General features: G+C 46.0%; 1 protein-coding gene across 2 annotated transcripts in view; it reads right to left on the reverse strand.

The window, feature by feature from the left end:
• PLCD1 (phospholipase C delta 1) overlaps positions 1-20,905 on the reverse strand; it is a 50,917-nt gene that overhangs the window by 7,397 nt on the left and 22,615 nt on the right. For both annotated transcript variants that reach the window (XM_039548308.1, XM_010394817.4), the window contains exons 3-9: positions 19,254-19,482; positions 14,353-14,482; positions 10,414-10,642; positions 9,129-9,330; positions 7,087-7,231; positions 5,904-6,053; positions 558-719 (exon numbers count right to left, since the gene is read on the reverse strand). In XM_039548308.1, the coding sequence (XP_039404242.1) occupies positions 558-719; positions 5,904-6,053; positions 7,087-7,231; positions 9,129-9,330; positions 10,414-10,642; positions 14,353-14,482; positions 19,254-19,482 (1,247 nt within the window). The remainder of the gene's footprint in view (positions 1-557; positions 720-5,903; positions 6,054-7,086; positions 7,232-9,128; positions 9,331-10,413; positions 10,643-14,352; positions 14,483-19,253; positions 19,483-20,905) is intronic.

Consider the following 20,905-nt stretch of genomic DNA (forward strand, 5'->3'; position numbering starts at 1 on the left):
GTAAAGGCCAGCCTCTTCCTCCCAGAAATCATCATACAAATTGCTTTAGTAACTGACCACCCCTTCCCCACGGATCTTCCCTCCCTCCCTCCTCCAGGTCAGAAACGAACAGCCAGTGAGAGTGCAGGTGTATCCCAAAATGAGACTGGAAAAGCCAAAGTCATGACTGTCCCATGACAAAGAGATTTCTGGAAATAAGACAGAGATTGAACATGTGCCCTTCCACTGCTTCTCTAAATGCTACATGGTCTGTCCCCACTGCAGTCTCATTTTAAAAAAGAAGCCAACCTTTGTGCTTGACTGGCTCTGTAAGATCTCTGTTTGTGCTTGGGACAGAGATCATTAAGCTGAGCAAGCACCAGGATCCTCAGCCCCAGCAATTTCAACAATTCACCCTTCTACATCCCCAGCTGAGTAGCTGAAACCACACTGAGACCTGTCTTGGCTGGGAACACATGAAAAATTGTATTTCAACTGATTTTCTTTTTTTGTTTCTTTAGGTGTGGTACAAAACCCACCTAAAAAGAGATTTCCCAGTGGTTACTTCTTTCACTTACCTTCCCCTTCTGCTCTACCTTGGTCTTCACAGATTCATCTTCAATTTCAGCTGCTTCATCTTCATCAGAGACATCCTCAGCCTCCAGGTTGTTGTTCCCATTTATGGGATCCTCCTGCCTGCTCAGCTTCTTGCCTTTCACCAGGATCTTCCCTTTCAATTGCTGCACAAGGAAAAGTGGACAAAATATCTGGTGGGTAGAAAAAACTCTGGCCCACCCTGAAAAGGTCCCTCACTGCAACCAGGGCTTTTACATTTGCATCAGTGACTCATTATTATCCATAGATACAGGTAAAAATAAGTCTGTTTTTACACTGAGGCCCTGCCCTGCCTCTGCCCAGCCTCTGAGACCACAATCATGAGTGTGAAAACCCCAGAGAGCCCAGTGATTCCCCTCTGCTATAGAGCTGACCACCCCTCAACCGGACAACTTAAACAGTTGTGCTGTTAAAGACAATTAAAATACACCTTTTTTTTTTCAAGACTGAAATATTGCTCAGCAAACAAGGCTGAGCCTGGAGGTCAGGGCTGCTGGAAGAAATTTGTGGCACCATTTTTGCCTCTCTGTGTGGCCTGTTGTTTAACACACCCCTTGCTCTGCAGTGTGTGGTTATAAACCCATGCACAACTCAGGAAACTGTGTGAGATCCAAGCAGGGGCTGAGGCAGTGCAGCCTCTGCTCCACAAACATTTTCATAGGTACGGAAGTCCAATAAGTTCTGGACAGGTGCTTTGTGCACAGCAGACATGGAATTTTAATATGTGAGGGATTTTGCAGGTGAAGCCCTAGGGTGCTGACAGCCTCAGGAGGAGTTCCCAGACCCTTTCAAAGCTACATCCTCTTCTGGGAACAGCTTCTCCTGCCACTGCTCCAGTGGTACAACGCTGACCACAACCAGCAGCACGCACCAGGGTATCACAGCTGGGAGCAGAGGGAGTCCAGGGAGCACATTCCTTGTGCTGAATCAATTCTCTCCAGCCTCTTTCAAGTTCCACATAAAAACCTTCATCACTGATGTATCCTTTGTGCAAGCCCTGGCTGTGGGAGGAAGGCTGGAGCCTGGAGAGGGATGACTTAGAGCCCAAACAAGGCAGCAGCAATGCTTGGGACAGGGAGAAGTATTGAGAAAGGTGGCTGGGGGCAATCTCCAGGTGTGTGGGTTATGCCTTAAAATCAAGAGCACCACTAGACCTGGCAGCTTCCAGGAACAGGAGATTTGCTGCCACCTGGATGTGTTTGGTACTCCTGGCTTTGGAAGGCGCAAGATATTCCAGAAAAATTCCATCTTGGAATTAGCCAGTACAACCCCTCAGCCTGTGTAGCACATTCCCCTTTCCTTAGCAACACCCTATATTTGCCTTTTCTGCAACAGCAAAAGCAACAAAACCCCACCACATTCAAATGACAGGACTGTGGAAAACCAAGACTCTTTTATAAAACAACACAGGCATTTTCAAAGAACATGATTCCCCCTTTGTGGGTTCAAGCAAATTGCATCACATCTTTACAGAGACCAGCCCCACTCCTCACCACCTGGCAAAGCTGTGGGTGAAGCTGGGTTTGAGCAGAAATCTGACACTGGCACCTGAGGCAGCAGCCAAGAGCATTTTTATTCAGCTACCACAAATAAGCTGCTTACACTGGGGCACTTTCCCTGTCACTCAAAACCTACACTCAAAGGAGCAGTCAGAGCATAGCAGTACCCTCCTCCCCATCCCCAGACCATCCTCCCAGCCCTCAGCCCTCCTCCAGGCACAGCTCTGCTCTGTTTCTTCACATTCATGGCTGGGAGATTTTCAGAGCCTCACTTCAGTCTGCTGCTCTCATGTCCCTTCCCACCCTCCTGCATCAACACCCAGCTCTACACTGTTCTTCCACCCCAAAATTCAGTTCTGTGTGAGCTTTTAGGCTCTGCTCAACACTTGGGAAGGACAAGCCTGGAAGGATTGCACTGGAAACAGCGAGGAGAGGCTGAGAGCAGCCCCTCTTGTCCCTTGCAGGCTGCAAATACGATCCTGGTATTTAATATATTATCTGTCTTTGCTTTCTAATGCCCCAAAAGAAATGTTATTGCCACAAGTCAGCAGTGGAGAACTAAGGATAAGGTATTTGGGGCAGTCCCCTTCATTCTTAATTGCCAGCAGGTAATTAAGCTTTTTAAGCTTCTCCCATTCAGCCTGCACAGCAAGTGGGAGGTGCAATTTCTGGCACAGACCAATCCTACGTGGCTGAAGAACATCATGAGGAAAGGCACAGCAACACAGCCTCCACTGTGTCTCCTCACCACAGCCCACTCCAGGGGTGCCAGCAGCAGGTCCTCAGTGCTGCTGTTATCCTGTCTAGCCTGTGGTTCTTCTGGGAAACCTTGGATATGGGGCAGAAGCACCCCATGGACACAGGGACACCGCTCCTATGTGTACAAGGGAGAGCAGCCCACGTGCCACCTAACTCAGAGGAGATCCATTTGATAATTTGTCCACAACAAGGAGTGAGACTCACCCCAAAGCGAGGCATTTTCATCCCCATTTCCTGCAAAAGGTGCTATCCTATAGTAGCATTGCAGTGAATCCCCTCTGCACAGGAAGCAAAGTTCTAAATCTGAGAGTTTATCTTCTTTATCGAGGTTTTAAATAAGCTGATATAGACAGACACAAACACACATGTGCCCTTGCTCCATCTCACTTGGTTCCCTTTCATGTGATATTAAGTATTTCTAGCCTGAGGCAAAAGACACTCACCTCATCAGTTCAGCTCTGTTGAGCAGATCCCTTGTCTTAGGAGGAAGCAAAAGCTGAAATACTCAATAAATATTCTCCAAGTAGACCATAAAGCCATTCCAACTGTCTGTGGCATGCCCAAGGTGGACTACAACCTCAGGAAAGGCTACAAGGACACTGGACTGCCCTGAGAATACACAGTGGAACGGCTGCTGGAACAGAGGCAACTCTTGCCCTTCTTCACATGCCCTATAAATAGCATTCCTTAGTCCCCAGAAATGGAGCTCCCCTGCTCTCCCACCTTTTCCACTGCACACTGAACAAGCTCAGCTCTGCAGGTGAAATGGTTCTGACACACTGGGACATGGAAACCATCTTAAAGGAAAGCACTGTTTTGATCAGAAGCAGCAGAGCTATAATGAGCAGAGGATTTTAGAAGATCTGCATACACAGGTTTATCCTACCTGAAAGCTTCCTGCCCCTAAGAGCAACCCAAGAGCCACGGCAAGGTCTGAATTCCAGTTTTCATCTCAGTGGGAATGGAAGATTTGTAAAGTGATCCACCTCAACAAACTTTCTGTGGCTTCAACACCTCCTTTAGAGTCAACAGAGAGAACCAAACACTCCCAGGGTGTGATTCTTCCTCTGTTTGCACAAACACTGAGGAGGAGGTGGACCACACCTCCAGCTCCTCTGACTTTCTCCAAAGGAGCCGGAAGTGAAGTGCTCAGGAACACGGATACACAGGGTCTGAGCACTGCCACCTGACATCCCACTCTCAGGATGAGGATATCCATCTCTCCAGCCTTCTGAGAAGCTGTGAGGAATAACATGTTCACATTCACGAGGAGATGTGCAGATCAGATCCACTAATTGATATCACATCTGTGCACGTCCTTCAGCTGCAAACTGAGGTGTTGCACCAGCAATGAGTGGCACCAGGAAAGGGAAAGAAACACATTACTGAAGAAGGTTTTGGAGGATTGAAGGAAACTCAGCTCAAGAACTTCACTCAAGAAGAAGGGGCCCTGGCAGACCCCTGTGCAGATCAGGGATGGGGCAGAAGGGCAACAACCCACCAGCAGCAGAGACTGGATCAGCTCTGTCCTACAACCCTCATGCTGCCTGGAGCTTTCATGTGGCTTTTGGCATTCCATCCTACAGCCTTTAATTCACTATTGGGACCTAAAGACAGCATCTTGGGGGAGATATTTAGATAATCTGTGTAGCCCAATAGTGTTCCTGAATGGAGCCTATTAAATCAGATGTCTGCCCCAGGCTGTGGTATAAATCGTTAGCACAAATCCAAACTGTGTCAATCTTCCTTTAATTACTGACGTTGCCCTGCTGACACAACCGGCAGCAGTCCTTCAACTGCTTGTGTTTACAGCCTTCAGCTTTTTGCTCAGTGGCAGATCCCACCCTTTTCCTGATATTAAAAATACCTTGTTGTCCCAGGTTTCTTCATGTCAACGTCACAAGGGAGTGGAAAAGCCAAGAGGTTCCTGGTTTGTTTTTCCCTCATGTTTCAGTTTCAATGTATTTTACACCCAAAAAAAGTCATCATTTCAGCCCTTTGCACTGTCCTACTTCACATTAGCAGGAAGGCAGAGGAAAGGTACCAGAAGGAAAAGGATAGGTGTTGAAACACTGGAAATTTTTCTCTGTTTAAACTAAATGGATCAATCCTTCCAATGGAGCAAATCAGCCCAAACCCATTCCCTAGGGTAGATCTGGGCACTGTGTTCAGCTGGGGCCATGTGTCTGTTTGGGCAATCAGAGCAGGAGGTTCGATGAGCACAACCATGGAAAAAACATCTTTGGGAAGTTGGGGTCATCCCTTCACACTCACAAATCACACATTGCTTTGCTTGGTGTTTCTCCTTTCTTTCATCATATCATTGCCATCAGCTGAAAAGCCATCAGCACTTCTCCTGATCCTGCACCAGGATAAACACCAAGTCAGGAGAGGGCACTGAAGACATATTTTTCCTACTCAGTAAGAGCCTGCAAAGACTGATCTCCATGCTGGGAGTGTCGTCACTCTGGGAGAGTCACTTCTCCTAAGGGAGGCACCTTGTCTATGCCAGAGCCAAGGTCCTGCTGAAGCAGCAGCAGTAAAGATTACAATTCACCCTAATTTATTTCTCTGGTGCTTAGGGACCAGCCCAGAGCAGCTTCCCTCTGTGCTAGGCATTGTATCAAACAAGGCACGACACTCCCAAACAAAAGGGGAAAGTTGGAAAGGGAAAGGAGATAAAGGAAGAGGAAGAGCAAATATAGAGGGTGTTTTAGGTGCATCGTTTTCCTCTCCTTTCTCCCCTGCTGACTGCCAGCTTGATCTCATCCACAAACTCCTTCCAGCTCTGACTAGGCACGTTCATCCAATTTTTGGCATTTCTTTAGCAAAGACATGCAATTTAAAGGGAACTGCAGCTATCCACACAGGAGCCATTCCCAGTGGCACCCCAGGACACTCTCAGTGGGAGGACACTTTGTGTTTAATATACCTTCAGGCTACTTGCAATGGTTTTCCCCTTGAGTTTTGAGCTTTGCACTCAGCAAAAAGAAAAACTTCTATCTTGTCCCACCCTCAGAAGGCAGAAAGTGCTGGAGGGGCCTTGCTTACCTCTGGGGAGGGGAACTGGGATTTGTTTCCATCGACTGGGGCAACCAAGAGCATGTCCTGCAGGATGGTGGTCATGTGCTGAGCCATGACCTTCTGCTGGTCCACGCTGCAGTGGTTCTCCAGGGAGATGATGACGGGGTATGGTGAGGTCTGGAACAAGAGAGCAACACACACTATCAGTGAACTCTGCAGTTTCACCAGTCTGAAGCAATTGGTATGAACCCCAGTGCTGTTTTCTCTGGAAACGAGTGTGTTAAGAGTAGGGTCTGATACTCTCCTAAAGCAAGGATTTGTTAAAAATGGACAAATTTAACTGTGCAGTAGTTACTCAGATCTGTGCTGATGCCTTCCAGAGATGATGATCCAATTGAGAGGGCACCAGGATGGGTCAGGATGCCTCTCACAGACTTTCTGGGGCACTCCCTGTGCCTCCATTCTCCACTTGCACTGCGGGTCAGAGCACCTTCCTACCCACCTTCAGAGGAAGGACTGGGAAGGGGGCTTTGAAATCACAGGGTTTGGTCAAACCCTTAAGTGATATCAATCCTTCCTCCATTCCTTCATAGGCCTGATCTGGTTCCCTGTGCCCCCCAGGTCATTTTGTGTGCTGAAGGCATTGCCATTATTGTCATTGTCACTTCTTTGTGGCCCGAAAGGAAACTTGACACCAGCTCCCAAGTGCACTGAAGGAAAACAGCACAAAGTCCAGTGAGTCCGGACAGACCTAAGGCTTTCTGAAGGCTGCTGCCATACAAGACTCCCGACCTGCTCATTCCTTTTAAATCAGTATAGAAATAGTCCTTCACACCCAAAGCATGCACATGGGTTCCTCTAAACTAGAAACGAATCCTGAGACATCAAAGCCACATAAATCATGGGCTTGGCATTTTCCACCAAGTATGCTCAAGATACTGGGCATCAGTGTCGTTGCAGTGGGGTCCAGGATGCAGCTGTGCTGGCACAGGTTCAAACTCATCCTCAGATGGTGCTCTCCCTGTCCAGCAACACCCAGGAATGGATTTTTGCAGGAAGCAGAGCACGGATGCTTGGACAGAAGGACACATCTTGTCCCCACAAGAAATGCTAAGGTGAAGCCTTCCTTGCTTCTGCTCCCTGCTGGGAGGGAAGAGATCTACTGTCAGTCCTGGGTTGTGCAACATGAGAAAGGGTCCCTGGTCCTTACTTTGAATGCATAGTTCTTGATGGCCTTAATGACATCGCTGAAGAGGATCTTGGAGGTGAGAGTGTAGCCGTGATAAATGACGGGCTCTGAGTTGGGGCCATCCCAGCAATCCAGCTCCACACAGCGGCAGCCTTTGGTGAGGGCTCTGGAAACAAAGAAGGGACCTGGTTGGATTCTGCACCTTCTGCTCCATCTCCAGCTGAGGGTCCATCAGCTGCCTGGGAAGACTGGTGGGAAGTTCAGGGAGCAAGGGAGAAGAAAGGAGCTTGGAAAAACAGGAAAGCAGGTAAAGGATGGGATCAGGTGAAATCAGCATCAGCAAAGAGAGCTCAAGGTTGAGCAAGGAAAGCACGGAAGGATCTGAGAAATAAGGTAGTGAAAGTCCAAGGCAGAATTATCCAAAGAATAAGACACAGTGAGTGCCAGATGAGAAAGGACACTCATGATTGTGCCCCAAGTCTTTCCCCAAAGATGGTGAAGAGAAGAGAAAATCAAGAGTGGCTGCAGTGGAAGAATGACAGTCAGCCTTAGAAGCCAGGTCACAAAGCTTGGATGATGTGATTTCTTCATCTAGATCTGACATTTACATGAGAGATGAGTCCTCAGAGCTGGGAGGGAGGGAGGGAGGCAGCTATGGGAACTCCACCACAGCTGGGGAGACTGCTGAGGGCCAGTTTCCCAAACCAAGTCTACAGATTGAATTTCCACGTGAAATTCCCACCTCTACATATCCATACTTCCATTTCAATTTATTTTCTAATGTAGATTCCCCACCCCATCTGCCTAGGAGCTGGTCTTCTCTCTTTTACAGTAATTCCCTAAACATTTCAGATTACACAACTCCTTTAACTCATTGCAATAGATTCACAGAATCACAGAATGGTTTGGGTTGGAAGGGACCTTAAAGATCATCCAGTTTCAACCCCCTGCCACAGGCAGGGACACCTTCCACTGGACCAGGTTGCTCAGAGCCCCATCCAACCTGGACTTGAACATTTCCAGGGATGGAGCATCGACAGCATCTCTGGGAAACCTGTTCCAGAATCATGGGATTTTTTTTTTTACAAGCAAAACATACATCTATAATTTTAAGACTCTGTTAGATGAATTCAAAGTGCTACTGAGAAGTAACTTGTGCCAAATTTCACTCTCTACACTTTTGACCTTGTGACTCTAGACAGTCATAGCTCCTGAAAAAAGGTAAGTCACAAACAAAGACAGAATTGCAGTCCTTGACTGGCTCATAAGGAAACACAGTCTCACCTGATAAAAACAAGGAGTAATGTAAGGTGGGTGTGCAAGTTACTAAAAGGTCACTGCGTCCATCTGGCCATGAGACATCAGTCTCTGTTAAAGGCAGACATAGGCAATACCTAATGCTCTGTGCAGGGGTGCTCTGGGAATATCTGAGATGCTAAAAAGGGACCAGGTGTAAGTTACCTGATCACTCATCCTGCTCCATCAGCTCACACCCCATCTCTTTGTTTTGACTGCTCCAGCTAGGACTCTCCAAAATAAACCCCAGCATGGTTGTGGGGACAGTCCCTGCCACGGGCCTCTCCCAAAAGGCAGTACAGAGCATAAGCACCATGACACTATGCATCATTTTGGCTCCTTCCAATCCCTATACAGACCTGTAGCTCTATCCCAGGGATCTTTGCATCTTGTTGCACCCTCTCATGCCATGTTTTGGGGAATGCAACAACCCCTCAGCATCATGCTTTGAAAACACCATGCCAGAGGGCTGCAATCCAGCCTCCTTGTGGCTGCAGATATTTTATACTGCTTCCAAATGTAGTGATTATACATCTTACACTCAGGTGGTCAGATGAGACCCAGGTCAAAGAGATGCGAAAAGGAGGGCACAGCCAGCCTGGTTTGGAAACAGCTCACCCTGGAAACATGGGCCAGCCTACTTTACCTGGTCTGGTGAGAGACTGCTTCTTGATCTCTTGCATCCATCAGCACAGACACTTACGTCTTCTGAAAGAAAGAGGTTAACCTCACAAACACACACAAACACAAACACACACACTCTTTACCTGATATAGGCCTCTGTGCTGCTTGGCCCTGTGATCTGGTCTTCCATGAGATAGGTGTTGTGTGAGGATGACACCAGGTAGTGACTGAGAGGTTGGGTCATGTCCTGGTAAACTTTCCTGTGGGAGGGGTTGAATATGTTCCCCTCATCCGACAGCAGGTACATCAGGAAACCATCCTTGGTCATGGCGTTGCCCCTCTTGGCTGCCAGGTAAACAGACAGAAAACCCCACACTGAAAATGCAACGCCACCAGGTCGTGCCATCACCTTCACCACGGTGCCTCTGCTCTCCAGGGGATCTCAGAGGCAGAATGTGCTCCCCAGGCATTCAGTAATAGCAAAGACATCGATGTTCTCCAGACAAGGATGACACCTTCAGCTGCCTGAAAACGCTTTTAAAGCCCCTTTGCAAGTGTGGCTTTTTTGACACTTACTGTCCTTGATAACATCTTAAAAGTGTCAAAGACAGACCTTACCTCATCTTTCTCTGGAGATTTACAGCATAAAAATCTCTGTTTGAGCATTTCAATGTTTCTTTACGCCAACCCAGAAAAGCTGTCGGATGTCTAAACACAGCCAGATAAATCCTGTCTAGATTACCCAATGAAATACATGATTTGGAAAGAGGAAATACAAAATTACTCCCCATTTTAAAGGAACGAGCTAGATCTCAGTCTAATTCTAAAGCCTGACAGTTGCAAAACCTCGTACTTCTCCTAAAGGAATACCAGGAGAGTGGAAAACCAGCCCATGATCCTGAGCTGGTTGCTTGAACGCATCCTCCAAGGTGCTCCAGACTGATGGTTCACCTACATTCTGAGCAGACAGACAGTTCTGGGACTGCCCTCCTAAACAGCTGTCACCTCCTTGGCCTCTACTCAGATATCTCATCACCAGATGGCTTTACAGGTGCCCACCATCAAGAACATCTGCCTCCACTCCAGCTTCTGGAGAGCACAAATATTGCAACACTCTCAACCTTGGAAAGCCACATGAGGTCTTGGCATTTGAATAACCCATCTGAGCCTTTCCCTCAGGATTTTCATCATCCTGTAGTCAAACCTGTATCAACCCCTCTCCTGCCAGTGCACCCAAAAAAAACTGAAGAGAGAGATTTCCCAGCCTCTCCTTGAGCAGCTAATGTTCCCCTAGGAGAGTCGTGTTGTAGAAGCAGCTGTGGGGAGAAAATAATACACAAGACTGCAGGAAAAAGCAGCAGCAACACAATTCATAATTCATCAAAAAAGCAAGATTTTGAAGCAAACCAGCCAGGGTTTTCAACCTACCTCTTTCATTGGGCTCATATCTCTGAATTAAGGCAGGGGCAGCAACAACAGCATCTTCTTCCTGCTGCATCTCATAGAGAAACCTCACCAAGTTCTGGCAGGACATGAACCCTTCTGGGTCTGAGTACATTTGGAAGATGCTGTCTATTTCCTTCCTCTCTGTCAGTATCTTGTAAAATTCCTCTATCTCATCATCCTCCAGAGCCTCTGTTTTGGACTTGTCACAGTGCTGTAAACGTAGAGGGGAGAAGGAGTGAAAACCTTCTTTCCTTCTGGCATAGGCCAGCCGTAATCTGCACCAGGGCTACACAACGCAGAACACAAAATAATTGCAAAGAGTTACTGGCCAGTGAGTGAGGAGCACTTGGTCAATGACAAAGGTTCTCTTTGACAAGGCCAATAGTCAAGAAACAGTTACAGTTATTTGTATTTATAGATTATCAGTGTGCTCAAAAGCACCACCCTTGGGTTCCATCACTTGGAGTGCTTCAGTCAGGACAGCTCAAAATAATCTAAGCACAGATCAAGGGTCAAAAGAAATGTAAGTCTTGATCTCAGGAGGAATAAAGGGAAGCAATTAACTCTCTTAAATAATGATAGAGAGTATAGCCAAAAATCCCGTAGGTAAAGTGAAAAAAACCCTCCCCTTGACCTTAGTGGCTCACACCCCAAGAGGCCATCACAACTCACAGTGGTGCTGTTTGCAAAGATGGCATCAAAATCAAATTAAAACCCCCACAACTGCTAAACACGTGCACGTTTAGATATGAAAAAATCCACCTCTCCATGGAAATCTTCCATTCTCATCCAACACCTGCCAAGTAACAAAATCCCCCCAGATTTCCAATCAGATATAATCTTCTCAAGGAACTGTAATTCAGATTCTCCAACTTCCTCTGGGGTTTGAACTTTTCCAGTAGATACCATCTCTGACAGAGCACCACAGCCAAGGACTTGATTGACCATGAAAGATTTGGAGCTTGAGATATGCATGTTAATGTCTCCCTACAGGACAGCAGCTTTTCCAATAACAAGTTTTTCCAGCTTATTTAAAATACTCCCAGGTTCTATTTTTCATCAGAAACTTTTTTTTTTTCCTGTGGCAAATCCTGATACTAAATTTGTTGTTTGTTCCAAGCAGAATTCTTCAACTTGTCAAACCAGAGGAATTAAATTGCTTTCCGTCTTTGATCCCCTGTGACAGATAGAGCTGTTTTCCTGGCTTTTATGATGAAAATGCATGTCTTAGTTTAACCAGTCACCACACTAATCTCAACCTAGCTATGCCAATGATCTCAGTGATGGCCTCGGTGGCTTTGGCAGTGCCCCAAGATGATAATGAGGGACTTTCATCCCCTGCAAATCCTTTACTATCTATTTATGGAGCACATATAAAACCAAAGAACATTATCATGACACCCAGCATTTCACAAACTGAAGTGACAGAAAAAAAAGAGTTCAACTTGTTCTGACTTCAGAATCGGCTGGGTAGAAGCTATGGGCTCAAATCAGGGATGGGACAACCTGTGACATGCTCAGTACTAAAAACACCTCCAAATCAGGTTTAAGAATCCAGGAACTGCCTTTTCCTTGCTGCCTTCCATGTCTATGATCCTGTTCTGTGGCTCTGGGAGATCCCTCAAACTAAGCCTAGCATGATGCTTAGCAATTGCAAAAGGAATATAAAGAGGGACAGCAGCTGGTGGAGATGGCAGGGATCTCCTGAATTACAAATGTTCTTTTCTTTAAGACATGACAGGGAAAATGACAAGATACTTCTTCTAGAAAACTGGCATTTTAAGTGGTGTGCCTTGGGACATTTATTCATTAGTTGCCATTAAAGGCTGTGATGAAAACAGGGCAACAGCGCTGGCACCAAACTCCAGGACAGATCAGATGCACGGTATAAAATGGGTTCCTTCTGCTTTGACTACAAGAGGTCCAAATCAGAAAGAGAATCTCAACTCAAAATACCATGTTTGTATCACAAGCCATGGGTCCTGAATGACCCTCAGCCTGCCAGCAAAAACACCTTTCTGATGCACCAGAATGAATATTCAAGTTGAAATGAAGTGAGCAATGAGAGGAGCTTTGCATAACTTCCGGTTGAATTGCAAATGTTTTACTCAGGTGTCTCAAACCTAGATGTGGACACAGAGCCATGTGATGAAAGGCAAGAATAATGTGAGAAGGTGCCCTGCAGCCCCCTCTTGAGCCCTTCCTTCCTGTGACTAAATGAAGAAAAACTCACTGAGACTAAAAGATCACCCTTTAATAGGCTGTAATGCCCCAGTCCATCTAAGCTGAGGCAGGATGCAAACTGAAAATGTAATTGCTTTAGGAGCAAGACAGACCCTTCCTGGAGGCAAATCAGTGCTCAGAAGATCTGAATTAACCTCCAAAGAACCTCTCTTTCCAGTGGCTATAGAGGAAACTTAACAATTACTTGCCTAATGATGGTACTTCAACTAGCTCTCTGCATTTCGATGGGTTGAATCAAGGCTTAGCAATTACTTGGAGTCTTTATGCAAAAAGGATTCATTTAATCAAGTTTCCTCTCCTAGAGGTCCCTTGTAACTATTGTGACAGCAGAGGAGGTCCATTAAATGAGAGGAGACTGTGCCTCTAAAATAAAAAATTCAAGTTAAAAAAAATTTAAAAAAAAAAGCAAACCAAGGATGATTTTTTTCAGGTTGTTGTTGATGTGTGAAGATGTAGGAGTGATTCATCTCCTATATGTGAGATGCATCCTTTAGGATGAGGACATTCACACCCTGGTCCCTACTGGCTTCACCTGCACAGACTGCAAGGGAAGTGTTGGCAAGTGCTTCCAATGGAAACATACAACTCAATCAGTGGATTCCCAGCCTTATTTCCATTCCTCCAGGATCTTCCTGGGCAGGGAATAAAGGATGGGATACACCAGCCAGAGTGAGCAGCACAACTGGAATATTGTGCAAGCTGAAATTCTTTAAGATCTGCTGATGACCTTCCCTCCAATTCTTGCAGAGTTACCAGTGAGATGTATATAAAGCAAGGATTAGGAAACTTGGACCTCCTTTGGGGGAAAGCTGCCTGCTCACAGGGAGGAGCAGGAGAACTCCTGCCCAGTGCCCAAAACCACCCACGTGTTTACCACTAATCAGAAAAAAACATTTGTAAAACTGCACACCCAATAATTCAAATCCTGCTTGAGACAGGATGGAAGTTTGGAAATCATCCAGATGTTTTATCTCACCTCAGCAGGATGGATTCTCTAGAGAACAACCAAAACCTTAACAACTGAGAAATTTTCATCCCTTTCTTATCTTTTGATAGGCTCAGCCAGCAAGCTGAATCTTGAGAATTTAGGAGTGTACATCCCTGACCAGATTAAGTATGCCCTGGGAGTATTAAATCAATCAGACTAGTCCAGGCTTGGGTGCAATGTTACGTATTTATCATGAATCTGGAAAGGTTTTTCTCTTATTTTGCACTTCTTTTTTTGTTGTTTATACCTGTCACTTGGCACCCACCTCCTCTGGGAAGCTGAGGATCTGGTATCACAGTTGTAACCAAACAAATTTCAGCCAGACATAGGCATTGCCATACAGTTACAGCACACAAAACTTCTGAAACCCCTGGGTATTGAACTTTGCTTCCCTTTTGCTTGCATTATCCATGTTTGCATTTCATTTTCTTCATCGTGGCAAAATTAGGCATCAATTATGAAGAAAGACCTTAACACACCCTCATCAAAAGCATTGTGCTGGCCTAACTTGGTGGGAATCGATTATTCTGAGCAATAAACTACTGAGCACCAAAACCTGAGCGTCCTTCCTCGGTACAAGAAAAGAAGCCAGGAGTTCACTTTAGGTGGGGTCTCCAACCCAAGCTGAAAGCCGTGGGAGACCTTGACCTCAGCCAACAGCAAACCCTTTTTCTGCTTGCTCCCATTACCTGGAAAATCTTCTTGGCATGGTAGTCATCGACCTCAATGTTCACTTCTTTCAGGAAGTCTTTGAGCTCTTTCAGGCTCATCTTGTTGTCTTTGTTTTTGTCAGCTTTCCGAAGGCAGGTGTGAATCCAGCTGCAGGGGGATGTAAGGAAATCTTTCCAGGTCAGTGCCTAGCCTAAACACCTAAATACCTTCTGCTGCACATGGCAGGAGGGAAATCCTCTTCTAAAGGCTCTGAGCCAGCTCTCCAGCTGCTGTAAATCAGCGTGGGCCCACTGAGCAGCTGACACCACCTCACCTTCTGCTCCCACAGAGCACAGTGGTGCCTCGGCAGAAGGAAAATGAGCTGTGATACAACTGATCATGACCCGGGTGAAGCTTTTCACCATCTGGCCAAGGCTGGAGCAGCTCTCTTTACCCTGTAGGAGTTTCTGGCCGCAGCCAGGAACAGTTTGACTTCTCTTTTATGGCAGAAAGTACATTCTGCTCCAGATGGTGAAAAGGGGATAAAGGAAAGAATGAAAAGAGCTCCCAAGAGGAGCTTGGTAAATCGATTGTCATGGATTTGTTCAAAATTCAGTGTATCCCAGTGAACACTGAGCCCCAAAAGAAGCATCAATAGTAATTTTTCAACTCACCTTCAGCATATTTTTAGGCATTTCTACCTGTATATCCTAAGAACTTTGTTGTGAGCAGAATCAAACCAAACTTTGTGGGTTCTTGGCTTCCCCTGATGAAATGCACGGGGTCTGTTACTGTGTTGTAGTGTGACAATATTTTGTAAGAGCTTGAGTTTTAATCACTTTAGTATATCCATGGATCTGGAGTAACTGCTGTAAGAATGATCTTTTCAATGTGATTCCAGATAATTTGAGCTGGGTCTCCCAATTTCTTTCAGCCTCTTGGGAAAATCATGTTAGACAGCTGAGACACACTGCAGTTTTAAACACCAAAAAACCTCATGCTTCTTCCATCACGGAACTGACTGCCTAATTTGCTTTACTGTCAAATAAGAAAGGTCATCCAGAAAAATATCTACTTTTCAATAGGAAAAAAAAATGATCAAAGTAAGAATTTGATCTCCAAGAATAACGTTCCATGTCACATAGGAAACAATGCTTCAAGCTCATTCCAGAAAAACTTAAAAAAAAAAAATGCCCAATCTGAATGTTAATCAGTGTAAAGCTCAGGATTAGCAAATACCAGCTGAGGCATATAGTGCTGTAACATTTAAACTGGGCCTTTCAGAATGACCCCAAAAAAGGGCATTAGCCATAGGGGCTGCAGATATAACCCTGAAACTGTTCACCAGAGCTACCCCTGCACTGGAACAGTTCCTAGTGATGGAGATATGTATAAATTGTTAGTGAGTATTGTTTGTCTCATGGAAAGCTGAACTTTCTGACTTTAAAAATCTTGGCAGGTGCTAAGCAATGACCTCACCCTGCATCCGTCTTAGCCTGGTAATATTAATATTCCCCTTCTTTAGACATGGAAACCAAAATAAAGAGAGGCTGCATTTCCCAAGGACGCTCCAGAGCCCTGAACCAGGGTCTGGCTTGGACTAATTCGTCCCAGAAAATCAAGTTTGAGTCATGAAGCTCCCAAGAGCAGAGCATGCTGTACTGGGAGCACACCACACCCACCCCAGGGTGCAGAACACCCCCTTCACCAGCTCTGCTCCAGAGAGGGTCTGCTCAGACTGTCACTCTGATGCCACCCACTCACACCTGACCCTGCACCTCGGGTCCCCTTCCCAGCCTTCCCTAAAAACAACAGGCAGGAGGAACGCCCAAGTCTGGTGAGCCAAGAGGAAATGCAGTCTGCCACAGAGGTGAGCAGCAGGGGTGGACAAAACTACTCTTTTGTGCATAGAAACTACTAGTTTTGTGCTAATCACTGCAAAAAACCCACTTTTTTTTTAAGAGTCTGCATAATCCCCTCTGATAATGAGCACCCAGAGGTCATGCATGTACCCACAGTCCTCTCTAGCAGGCAAAATGTGGAGCAGTAAATGCACCTGAAAAAGAGTATGCCCAGGTCCTGCTTGTGAATGGAGGATGCTTTTCTCTTAGATCCCTTCCCAGGAGGCTGAGAAATGCAGGAGGGAGATCAGAGAGCCCAGGAAGAGCCCAGGCACACCCAGTGGGTCCTCTCGCTGCAAGGGCAAGCAGCAAAGAGGGAAAAAGGAGAGTACAGACAACTGAGGTCTCAGCCTGTTATTCCAGTAAATAGCAGTATTCTGGCCCCAAAATACCCAAACTCTCCATCCATCTGGATCCCCTCAGCTTTGGGATAGCTTAGAGGAGCTGGATGAACTAAGCACTTCAACTGGAAATCCTCTCATCTGGTACAAACACCACTTTTCACTCCTGGCTGTGGGTCTTCCTTTCACCTTATGCCCCACTGTGGGCCTGGGTGGACAAGGAAGGAGCTGCTCCCATTTCTGTATACATCCAGGGACAGCCTGCCTCCTGCCTCTTGTTTTTAAAGGATATGCCAGCTCCAGGGCTACCAGTTCTCTATTAGTTTCAGTCATCCCTCTTTGGTTTCTGTCTGGCAGATATCCCATGAATGTGCTGCTCAGAGCAGAAATGCTGCAGAACTTCTGGTAAGGGCTTTCAGACCAGAAGAAAAGCTCACACATAAACCTCAGAACCGAAGCAGACGCTGCCACCCTGCTCAAATGAAAAGTCCTCTGTATTTTCTGGTCTAAAGTCTTCCCTGCACACATACCTGCAATATTTGCTAAACAACCTATGCCAGCTTGCTGCAAGGTTGAATCTGAGGCTTATTAAAACAGAACTCTGTGTATAAGAACATCAGAAAGGCTCATCAATCATGTGGGAGTTTTATCTGTGTAGGGATATAGGACTGGAAAAGTACTTAAGACACTGAACCAAGTCCCTTTCTACCACAGGCAACTCCATTGCATTCCAAACTGAATGAGCCCCATCTGAAACCAGCAGAGTTTTTACTTTCAATCTTTTTTTTTCAAAACCTTGCACATTCCTTACTTGTTTTGCAAGGCTTTGAGATGTTGAAAAAGATGCCCTGCCAGGCATTTCTCCAGTCATGGGGGACAGGCAGGGGACACAGCACTTCTCATCTCCTGACTCTTCCCCTTCTGTGCTCACAGATGCGGAGAACACTCCTGAGGTTTAAGGAAGATCTGAGCAAGCCCACGCTGCCAAGCAAACCCAGTGAAGGCAGACTAAATTTAAAATCCCAGGCTTTAATTAAACATCATCAAATTTCAAATGAGAAATCATGCTGTTCTGTAATTCCAGGTTACGTTAAATGGCCTGAGACAAGCCCAGATTGGAAGCCAGCACTGCACAGTAATTACTCTTCCAGAAATATGGTTTGCCTACCCACCCTATTTAGCTTCGATTCTGCTTTCCAAAGACAGAAAGGCACTTTTCCATGCTGGAAATTTACAGCCTTCTTCCCTTGCAAATGTCATTGTTATTTTTCCCCCCTTAACAATCTTGTCTCTTCTTATGGGCAAGTTTTTCAGCAACATATTTAACTTGATATGCTCCAGGGACAACTTTCTGCAGCCCAGATTTTCCCCTACACACTGTGGGGTGGCTGAGGAGTGACCTTACAGCCCAGAGCTTGAAAAACCATCCAAAAAAGACACTCATAGTGCAGGAGATAAACAGGACATCCCAGGCACTTCAGAACTAACGGAGTCTGATTCCTTTAAGTGAACAGCACTGAGGCTGTGAAAGTGCTTCTCAGACTTCAGAGAATCCACAGAAGAGTGAAGCCTGATGAAAGCTCGGCATTTATGCACCATCTCCTTCTCCATCAGTACATTACTACCCAGCAGAGACCCCACATGGAGTGAAGACTTAACTGAGGGCAAGACTTCCTGGTGCCTGCTCAGACTCGAGCTCCAGCTCTGTGATTTTGCCCAGCTGAGGATTTTGCATCCCCCCTCTTCTCTGATGTTTGGTGTCAAACAAGCCATGAATCCCACCCAGCCCTCTCAGCTGAGAGTGCTATCAGCTTTCCTCTCTGATAGCTGAGTATCTACCTTTGGGAATCTTAAAGGAACTTAATATTTTACAACTTCTGTGGCTCTGTCAAATCAGGGTGAAATCAGCCAACAGGTTCAGATGTCATGGTCAGAGTCTCAGATACACAGGGACTGAAGAAAATCCATCCAAAACTGCACCCACAGATATTCTCTCTTTTTAAACATGAAATCTCTGTTTGCAAAGCAACTTATTGAGTGAAATGCAGCCCCAGGGAAAATTCCCTGTGAATTCAGCAGAGCCAGGATTTCACCCAATAACCAACCCCTCTCCATTTCATAACAAATTCACCCTCCTTTCCTGCTCTATGCCTTTTCCTTTCTGATCTCTGCATTGTCACCAGAGCAACTGCAGATTTTTTCAGGGCAAAACTTCCTCCCATGCTGAGGCAAATAAGGAGTAATTTCACTCAAGTCAGTGGAGCTACCCTGGAGTAAATTTGGCAGTGAGAAGAGGAGAATCAGTTCCCTCTCCTTGTATTACCAAGAAACACGGTAAACAGTACGGGCTTTTCATGCCTTGACAAGAAGTGCCTGTCCTGGAGTTTACTTCAATGCAAGTGAAACAGACCCCTGAAGAACACAAAAAAATAATGATTGTTTTATCTGGAGCTCCATGAAAGAGGCAATTCTTTGCTTAAGGAGCTACATTAAGCCTGACTCCACTCTTGCTGGTATCATTGTAAAACAGGGGGGGGGAAAAAGCATTGGAAACCAGGGAGCTTGCCTGGGTGCAGAGTGAAAATCCAGTGCCCGGGGCCAACAGGGAAAAAAGGAGGTTAGCCTACTGTCCCCACCCACAGGGAAGGACAAGTGCATCTTTGTCTGTGATTAATCACTTTATAAGGCAAAGGATACTGTTGGAGTTTCTGTTTCTGGTTCATGGAGTTGCTGTGGGCTATGATTTTCCCAAGGCCAGCGATCCAGTGGTTGGCATCATCCTCTGAACTCGCAATGAGGTCCAGGTTTTTCCGCTGGTCTTTGAAGATGATGGAAAAGCAGCGATACTCTGGGACATCCTTGGCGTATTTTTCCATACCTTCTGTTTTATGGCCTGACCTCACATCCCGAATATCTTCAATGGAGACTGTGGAAAGAAAGCAGAGCCTGCTGTCAGCAGGGGTTCCGTCAGCCTTATCTCTACTTGGTGAGAGATATTAAAAAATTACTCTTTCTCCTTTTCCTGAAACCTCTGGAGGGTTCCCTTCCCTTTCCCCCCTTCCCCAAGCTTTGGTACTAAAGAAAACTCAACTCAAAAGGACCAGAAAGAGCAAGAAATTTTAAAAAGAAAACCTCTTTCCTCATGTTCTTTACTTGACAAAGAAGCAGAATATGCCCTAGGTGCCATATTGTGATGTCCTGTTTATGAGACACAAATCACTGCCAAGAGTTTGGTTCCAAGCCCTTGGAGCATCCCTGACTTGAGCATCCGTCAACTCATCCCCCCTGAGAATGGGGAGAGTGGAGCTGTGCCTCCCTGTGAACATCACCCCACAGGAAAATCCTAGAACCACAGAATGGTTTGGGTTGGAAGGGACCATAAAGATCATCCAGTCCCAACCCCCTGCCATGGGCAGGGAAACCTTCCACTGGATCAGGCTGCTCCGAGCCGTGTCCAGCCTGGCCTTGAACAATTGCAGGGATGAGAAGTCCACAGTCTCTCTGGGCAAAATAAGAGGTGACTTCAGTAAGAGGAGGGTAGGGAACAAAACTATCCTTCTTTAGATTGCAAAAAGAGTGAGAAGGCAAAATTTAAGAACCCATCTGTTCCTCTCAGTCAAACATGTGCAAATTAAGGAGGCAAAGACCAAAGCTTCAGAGCAGTCTGGTGTCACCCATACTCCATCCTAACCCCTGCCAAGGGCAGACTTTATCTTCTTTGCTGAAAGAAAGGAAAACACTGTTTTCAAGATCATCCTTCCCCATTTCCATCTCTGCTCTTCAGCTGGTGGAAATGAAGGCTGAAGTTGCTCCAAGTTTGCAAAATGCACACACAAGGCAATCCAGAAAGAGCAGTGTATTAAGAGACTTGTATTAAACAAATGTAAGTAACAGAATCAACCCTAAAATGCCCTTGAGAGCAATCAGTGCCCTCAAACTGGGCTGAAATCAGGCAAGCTCCCAGCAGCACCCACAGCCTCTGATTGTCTTTCAAGGGTCACTTCATGCTTCTACGAAACACTGGCACAAGTTGCCCCGAGCAGTTGTGGATGCCCCATCCCTGGAAGTGCTCAAGGCCAGGTTGGACGGGGCTTGGAGCAACCTAGTCTGGAACTTTGTTAAAAAGCAGTGCATGAGTATAAAATATCCCCAAAGTTTAGCTGAACAGGAGAAACTTGCCTTTAAGCATCCATTTCACCATTAAAGTGCCCAGTTCATTCAAAGTCAACACTGTAGAAAAAACCAACTCAGTATCCACCTGCACATTTTTGGCATGGCTGCCTTGGGATCATCCAAAGTTCATCAGATGCTCATTAGAGGATTGAAAACTTTCCTTTTTTCCCAGACCA

Source organism: Corvus cornix, chromosome 2, assembly GCF_000738735.6.
Source record: "Corvus cornix cornix isolate S_Up_H32 chromosome 2, ASM73873v5, whole genome shotgun sequence".
Lineage (NCBI taxonomy): Eukaryota > Metazoa > Chordata > Aves > Passeriformes > Corvidae > Corvus > Corvus cornix.